This window comes from Puma concolor, chromosome C1 (assembly GCF_028749965.1).
Source record: "Puma concolor isolate L17-30 chromosome C1, mPumCon1.1.hap2, whole genome shotgun sequence".
Taxonomy (NCBI): domain Eukaryota; kingdom Metazoa; phylum Chordata; class Mammalia; order Carnivora; family Felidae; genus Puma; species Puma concolor.
In genome coordinates, this window is record NC_141674.1 from 88521982 (window position 1) to 88530666 (window position 8685).

General features: G+C 39.9%; 1 protein-coding gene across 9 annotated transcripts in view; it reads right to left on the reverse strand.

Annotated features, from left to right (window-relative positions):
- COL11A1 (collagen type XI alpha 1 chain) overlaps positions 1-5722 on the reverse strand; it is a 217187-nt gene extending 211465 nt beyond the window's left edge. For 4 of the 9 annotated variants that reach the window (XM_025933656.2, XM_086717706.1, XM_086717707.1 and 1 more), the window contains exon 1: positions 5125-5588. In XM_025933656.2, the coding sequence (XP_025789441.2) occupies positions 5125-5230 (106 nt within the window). In that variant the 5' untranslated portion in view covers positions 5231-5588. Of the gene's footprint in view, positions 1-5124; positions 5589-5622 lie in introns of those variants that run through there. The other 5 variants (XM_086717709.1, XM_025933673.2, XM_086717708.1 and 2 more) reach the window with 2 other exon arrangements.
- Between the last annotated feature and the right edge of the window lie 2963 nt (positions 5723-8685).

Sequence of the window (8685 nt, forward strand, 5' to 3'; positions counted from 1 at the left end):
TTCATTTGATGGAAATACTAGCCCTACCATTATTGTTGCCAGCACAACAAATATTGTGGCAACCTCTTATGAGTGTCTACTTCTCTGTAGATTAACTGTCCATTTATTCATGAGGTATAAGTTGTTTACGTAGTCTCAGATGGTTTAACAATCCAAAAGGAAAATTAATTAGAATTTGCACTACTAAGTGCTCTCCTATTTTTCCCCAATGTTTGCCACTTGTTCGGAAAAAGATTATTATACAAGCAAGTCATAGCAAGTAATAATCAATTCATTATCTGATTTAGTAATAAAACCCTATATATATATATAATATACATAATATATATATAATATATATACATAATATACATAATATATATAATATATATATACATAATATATAATACAGCCAATCTAAAAGAAACTTGAAAGACACAGAAATTTGACAGTATTTGCAATAAATATAGAGATATATTATTAAATATATTATTTGAAATGCCTGGCCCTCCATCAACAACTTTAGAGTGGATAAAAAAATCACATTCCTAATCCAGCAACGAACGTACACGAAAGGTATTTTACAAACTATTATGCTTTCTACTCTGATACCAATAATCTTACAGAATCACATAATCAGGTATATTAACAATACAAATTATCAAAAATTACCTTCCTCCAAACTTAAGAAACTGAGAAATTTTTAAATGCATTCTATAACTCAATTTCCTGTCTGATTTTCTTCAATTTCTTTAATTGAATCCATCTTCTCACTAAATCTAAACTCTAATACGTTCGTTTAAGCAATATTTGGTCGTTCCATAAAGTCTCAGATCACTATTATTTTGAGATATTTTTGTCACTATTGCTGACCTTCACTCTACTTACTTAGAAAAACACTGAATATTATAAAAATGTTTTTTTATTTTTTATGAGAAAGAGCATTCAGCTAATAACTTTTCTATGATTTAGTTTCCTCATTAGTAAAGCAAGAAGGGAGTAAAGAGAAACAATCTCTACAGTAATGTCTATCTCTAGCATTCTCTTTTAAAAAATCTTATCTAAACACCTTTTCTTCCCTTGAAAAATTCATCTTTTTATGACATACTCTCAACCAAGCTTGATTTGAGTTCATTCATTATCAGTAAATACACAATGTTTCAATAAATTAAGCAGAGTGAAGAGAGTTTTTTCAGAAAAAAAGCAAATTTCTAGAAAAGAAAGGTGACTACTTAGTTTAGGGAGGTTTTTTGTTTGTTTTGGGGGGTTTCTTTTGGTCAGAAATCCTACCCAAAAATCTAAAAAGAGATTCATGTTTGCCTTGCTATATTTTAGGGATAACTTAACTTGAATAATATGCTCCTTCTATGTTACTCACCCTGAAGTGAACATAGAACCCAAAAAATTAATTAAATAAATTGTAAGCAATCATACTACCTAGGTGTATATATTTCTCATTTGCACTTCACAATTGTGTTAACAAATATGAAAATACCTCTTACAGAGTAATTTTTATAAAGTAGAGACTCAGGTGTTTATTATGAAGTAAATTGTCACTTAAGAGATTAACAAACTTAATTTCAAAACTAATAGACAATTTTGTGATGGTGTACATGTTTAATTGAATATATATGTGCCCCTTAATCTGTGTAAAACAAGCAGGAAGATGCTTCTCATAAGACACCTAATTTTCTTTATTGTTTCTCTATTATAGACTTTGTCAATTTTTATTTAAAAAACAAGAGGAAAGACAATATAAATAATCCTAGCAGGCACTGCATGTGTTGTCAGAAGTATATCTGATCTTTTAACTGATTTCTGATTAAGTAGCCAGAGTGGCAAACTTGATCTCTTTACAAAGTTGGATTAGCACATACCCTGGAAGCCAGCACCATTTCACCTGCTGATCCTGGGCACTCAAAACACTCCAGGAAAGCTCACTACCAATTGTTAACTAGCTTTGAAAGTCCTTTATAAAATTAATCAACTTTTTGCAAGGCACAGTATTGGCTTAACCACCAAAGTTTGAATACCATTTTAATTAGTGAAAAATGATTCAATTACATACTATTTTTCTCAGTATTCAATTATAACTTAACCCTTTTTTAAACCCTTAAAACCATCACTCTTAACACAATCACAGCATAGTCACTATAAATTCCAGGTAAATCTCAGGTCCTATCTATGATAAACAATGGCCTAATTGATAAAGAAATCCATAAATTTCTGAGATAAAACATTTATGTCAACCACAGGAAAATATATGAGACATAAAATTGAAGTTGATGCAAGTGAATACATTATAAAAATAACACTCTTACATTAAATCATAATAAATACTAAAAATCTTTAATAAGCATGTGAAAGATGACCAAGTTACAGTTTGGATTTGCAAAGTAAAATAATATGATTCTGTATGAGATTATAAATTTTCTTTTAATCCATTCACTCCAAAAACTATTCTTTGTAAGGCAGATGCTTTAGGATCCTAACTATACTTTCTTTAGAGTCTAATTTATTGGCAACCCAGAAATTTTTAAGGCTTTAATGTTTTAAATCCAAGAAATGCAAATTTTAGATGAAAATAGGCTGTTTTAAATTACCTTTTGATTTAGCAACCAAATCGCACCATTGCATCTTAGTGACATCAATAAACTATAGCATATAATACCTTTATTTAGAAACTGGAATGAAATAATATTCATTGTTACTTCAATTGCAAATCTGATGGCTAGTATAAGAACTGGACACTGGGTTTATATTTCCCTTGTGTGATGATTCAGACCAATGTTTCCTTTTTAAACATTAGGATACTATTACTTCCTTTATGAAGTTTATTAAGTGGCAAAATGCCTTCAAGAGTACATTTGTAAATATGTAGCTTCCCACTAGGTAGTAAGCACCTAGCAACTTGATGACACAAATACCAAATCTTACAGTATGACTATACACTCTTGTAACTTTTGAGACATTTCATCAGAAATGACAAATAAAAACAACACATGATCCTTAAACTTTGCTATTTCTCACATTACTTGGTCTTATAATAATAGTAAAGGTTCTTTTTCCACCATTTACTTGACATGGAACTGAAATGTTTATTTAAAAGTGTTTCACATCTGAAGCTAGATTGAAAAGAGCCAATTTATGCAACGCAAGTGTAGAAATTTGATCTTTCTAATATCCTCAGAGCTTTAAGGAAGGCCAAATGTGGAAAATAAGACAGAAATATCTTCAGTGAAATAATCCTTGAATGCCTACAATGGTGTCTCCTGAGTTTATATTTCATCTGTCTTCATTGAAGAAACTCTTGGTTTCTACATTTTTAAATTCAGAGCTGCCATTATGGTACATTTGTCCATATGTGTGTGTAACAAGTTGAAAAAGAAGGAGTATATCTGTTCTTTCTTAATCGAGTGTCCTTTTCCAGCATCACTGTAGTCAGAAGGATTTTAAGAGGCCTATGTGCTGAGGCAGATGCTTAAATTCCAAATAAATTCCAAATAAATTCCAAATAAAACCAGCAGAGGGCAGAACAGCGAACAGAAATGACCAACCCAGCTGGTGACCAGGTACCAAAGGTAAAAAGCAAACTTTTGATGGATTCCACTCTCAAAGACTCTATTTATCCTTAAAAATGTTTAAATGAATGCATCAGAATAATTAGCATAACTCGTATCAAAATTTAAGCACAGTCCTAAGGAGGCTCTGGCTGTATTTACCAATTAAAGTCAAGCAGAAGAATAATCAACCACAGCCTGCCACTCAGGAAGGTGAACACCACTAAGCTTGGGGAAGGAACACAGACCTGGTGTGCCAGAGTTCGGCCTCCGGGAGCGCTAATTCCCATTAGGGAGAGCTCAGATCTTGGCATCTACCAGGGCCAGACTCAGGTTTCTGCTAAAGCCTGCGCATTTGGGGTTGACAACTTCTTTCTCCCTCGGCCAATCCTCGCCACCCTTCTTCCTACCCCCCACTTCTCTGTGCACTCCTGACAAAGCTTGCTTTTCTACTCTAAGCTGTTCGGGCTCTGTTAACTCCAAAGGCGTTTGCCCGCCAGTCGTGTCTACAGCACCTAACGGACCGCTCCAGCCAGATGCCTTTGCGGGAAAGGGCGGGGGAAGGGGAGGGAGGAGGCGGAGGGGAGGAGTGAAGTCGCTCTCCCTCCTTGGGTACTGACAGGGCTGCAGTCTTCCGAGCAGGTCTGGTCATTGAATATTTGGTGGTGCCACGTAGGAACTTTTCCTTACCTCTCCCCTCCCACCCCATCGCAGGCCCCCTCCTCTTCCCTCCCAATCCCTGTTCCTCCTCTCCCACCCCATTTGCTTGGCGAGTTTCATCATTCTCCAAGAGAACTGCGAGTCCAACCTGCAAGAAGAAGGGGGGGGGGGGGCGCGAGGTGGGGGTCAAAGTGGAGAGGAGTGGACTGAGATTCAGGGATAAGTGTTCCCCCCATCTTCAACCCGTTCTTTACAACCTGCCAATTTTTTTCCCACTTAAAATCTCTCCAAAACGCCACCCACACCCACACCCACACACACACACACACACACACACACACACACACACACACGGTGTTCTCAGTCTTCTAGATTCATCACCTCTGCTTTCTCTTACATCCCTAAAAGTAAAAGAGCCTGTTTCTCACTTTGTTCCACACAAAGAACTTTATCAAGGTTCATTTTATACCCTTTCTCTATATTCCAGCTCACCCTTAAAGAGATACTTCCATTAGTTAGAATCTGAAGAAACCAGAAGATGTGTTCCAAGGGCAATCTAGGGACTAGTCCTCAAACAAAAGCTCTGCACAACTGCCCTTGTGTTCAAGGTAATATTTTTCCTCTTTTCAAAGACGCTGGAAAGTGGTGAAGGGCATTTCAGCAGGCTCTGTGCTGACAGATCTTTTTTCCTGCTACCTCTTCTCCCATTACTGTCCCGCCTACATCCATCTCTCTCTCCAGCCTTCACTTCAACCTGGTGGCAGCTACAATCTGGATTTTATTTAGGAGAACTGTTTTGGGGGGGGGGGGCTTGGGAGGGTGGGGGGAGGAATGGCGGGGGAGGAAGGGTGAAGAGGGGGAGGGGCACAGAATGACAAAGACCGACGGCAATCTCCCACCTCCCCAAAACCACTTTTTTTCTTACCTCCTCTGACCTCACTAGCCTGGAAGAGGAAAGTCAGTGCGAGGGTTGTTATGGTGAAATTCCAGAGCCACCGTTTCGTTTTCCACCTAGAGGACCACCGCTCCATCTCCGAGCCCCGCACTCAACCGTGAACTCAGCCCTCGAAATTGCGATTGCAGACCAACTTCGTCCCTTCCCAGGTATCGTCGGGGATGTTTGCTACACAGCCATTGAGGAGGGAGAGGGGGGAAAAGTCAAAGGGCTTTTTCTTTAAAATTCGATGGTTGGCCTCCTTCCTGTGTCTCGCCCCCTCCTCTCCCTCTCGGTTGGCCCCGCCGGCCGGGACCCTCCGATCCGTCCTCCGCGGGGCCCTGCCTTCAGACTGAAGGCAGATAAGGGGCTTCAACCGAAAATCTGAGAGGACTGCGTGCCCCTAAAGGCTTCATGCCGTCAGTGGGCCGGACGAGAGGCTCCGGGCAGCCCCCTCCTCCGCCCACTCCCCTCCCGCGCCCCCCTTACCCCGAGCGAAACTGACAAGCCGGTTGAGGGTCAGACCCAATCACACGCCTCTCGGGCGGCCCCGAGCCCGCCCCCCTCTCCTCCAGCCCAAGAATCAGGACTTCTGGCAAGCCCAGCCCACCAACCACCCCCCATCTCCCGTCGCCTCTCCTCCCTCCTCTCCTACCCAAATCCCAGGGAAGAAATGGGAGGGAGTTACGCGGGACGCGTGCTTGGCTCCAGCACTTTGGGAATGAAAGGAATTGCAGGAGAGCCCCGGAGCCCACAGAGTTTTCAAGGAGCTTCTGTATTCAATAAAAACAGCTACTTGTCTACTTGCACCCGTCTGTTAGCCTCTCCTTCGTCGGCGGGGGAGGGGAGGAGCCCAGCGTCTGATTTGCCACACCGCTGGAGTTCTGGGCTGGCAGCCGTAACCTTATCCTTGTGCAAAAATCTGCTTCTTATAGCAGACGTGGAACCGGAGGATACATTGCTCTGCCCGCTCCGAAAAGTATTTTTATTTTTATTTTATTTTATTTTTTGTGTGTTTAAACTGAGAGTTAGAAGGGATGAAGGTGAGATGGAGGGACCTAGAAGGTCAAAACACTTGATCTTATAGGGAAGCTGTCCTTGGAGATCTGAAACTGACAAGTTTCTCTCTTAAAATGTTTAAATTCTGCACTAGCTTCATTCAGTCTCGTCTCTTAAAGAGCTGAACTGTACCCTGAAACAGGAGGAGAAAGATGTATGGGAGCTGACATTGAGGGGGTGAGTAATTTCATTTTCCAGCTGATTCTGACATGATCCCGGATGAGGGGGCAAGGCGGAGGAGAAAAGACCAGGAAAGCATCTAACAAGAGATCTCCAAGCATTTAGGCCCACAGCGCCTGTAAAGGGCCTCAGAAGCTGACAACATGGTCACCCCACAGTGAAAATAATAAGAGGCAGGTTTCTAAATTCCTTCCACTCACCCTTCCCCAAAGTAACCCACTTAAATCTGGAATATAGATTCCCTGGTCATTTTTTCCAAGTTTAAATTATTCCCTCCTGTTGGCTCCTTTTTGTTCCTTAATATTTCCTGAGATGTCCCTTTCAAAAATTGTCTGGAACAGAGCCCAACAAGGTAGCCAGCATACATTAGGCGCTCAGTAGAGATGGGCTGAGTGAATGGATACATTTTCCTGTTTGTTGACCAAGACTGGGAGCTTTGACCAAGACCTATGCTGAGTATTTAAGACATTTCAGTGCTTAAATTCTCAGTTAAGTTTATGAGGTGCATATGTCCACCCATCTCTAGGAGACTAGTTTTCTGTTAGTTATCAAAATATAGCTCTTGATCCATCATATTAATCAGACATTTATGTGGTTTAAAAGTTGGAAGGAAGGTCTTCAGAGACTAGTGGAGGCCCAAGATGGAATTAACAACATACATGAGGCATACAAAATGAGGCAACTAAAAAGTACCTTCAACGTGACTGTCACCTTCTGTGACAAAGATTCATTCCCACATCAAGAAGTTAACCTCTTAGGTAACAGGTAAAAATAAAAACCCCACTTTATATTAGTAATGCTGTTGGCAGAATGTTTGGGATGACTTATATGAGCTGCAGAGAAATATCACCAACTAGCTTTTCAGAATCCAACCTCAAGTTATTAATACAATTTCATAAAATGATTGAATATCATATTGTGTTTAAATGTGGAAAGTACAATTACTAATTAAGAACCTTATGATGGAAATATAGGTCAATTTACCACCTTAATTATCCTTCATTTTCTGAAAATGAAAAATGTGTTTGCATTTTCAGTTTCCAAACTTTCTGAAACATGATTTTTCTGTTCAATACTTTGTATATTTATGAACTTATTTTATAGGCTTTCTCCTAGATGTGAAAGAGAAAAATTAATACAAAGTTTAGAAACACATATTTGTGAGGCTGCCAGAATCCTAAATAAACTCAATATCCAGAGATAGATAGTTACAGTGCTTGCAGCAACATGTATGAATGGTATTCCAAATTGTTTCTTAATAGCTCCCCTGATTTACTGAGAATTCCATGGGCTGATACTGTTCTAGAAGGTGAGAAATGATGCAGTCAGTCTAGTAAGCCCCACCTTCTGGTCACATCTCAGGCCTTCTCACTGGGGTGAAAGGGTCCTTTCAGGCAAAGTGTCTTGGGTAAATAGAGTTATTACTACTTTATGCTTTCTGTACTCTGTGGTCTAAATTCCTCTGGCCAAGGCCCAGCTAGGCATAACCTGGGTCTGAATTAATGCCTCTGGAAGGAAATACAGTATATTCATGGTAACGAGTAGGTAATTATGTCTAACTCCTCTAGTCTGTAGACAGCTGCCAGACCTAGAGCCTCCCAAGAGCCAGCTCATAGATTTACAGGAGATAAATTCAGCAAAAGGAAGAACAACACTAAGCAACAAAGGGAACAGAAGGAAGCTGGGAGACACATATCTTACCACCTTCAACTTCTCAACAGATAACTTCCTGGGGCATCATTTCCTAGGTCACCTTTCCGCTGGTCCTTGCTGTTTATACGTAGATTCAGAATGTAACAGAATACAACAGTTTTCCTGACCTAGGTCTTTAATTTGGAGCACAGTTAGCTATATGACATTTCTTATCTTGCCACATTAGAAAACAATGTTTGGAGATGTTTGTTCAGCTTTGTAGAATTTGTTCTGATTGTAAGCCTTCAACAACAAGATGGAAACAGTTTAGAGAAAAAAATAGTCACTTCTTGGGGCAGTTGGTTGGCTCAGTCCATTAAGCATCTGACTCTCGGTTTCAGCTCAGGTCATCATGATCTCACAAAGTTGAAATCCTTGAGATCAAGCCCCGTGTCAGGCTCTGCTTACAGCATGGAGCCTGCTCAGGATTCTCTCTCCCCCTCTCTCTCTGTCCCTCCCCCACTTGCATATGCACACACTCTCTCACTCTCTCTCTCAAAATAAATAAATAAACTTTAAAAAAATTAGTCACTTCTTTTGTAGCAGTATTTAGGTTGACTTGCCACAGTGGCTTCTCAGAGAAACTAGGATAATAATTTGATAACTGAGAAGTCAGATTAG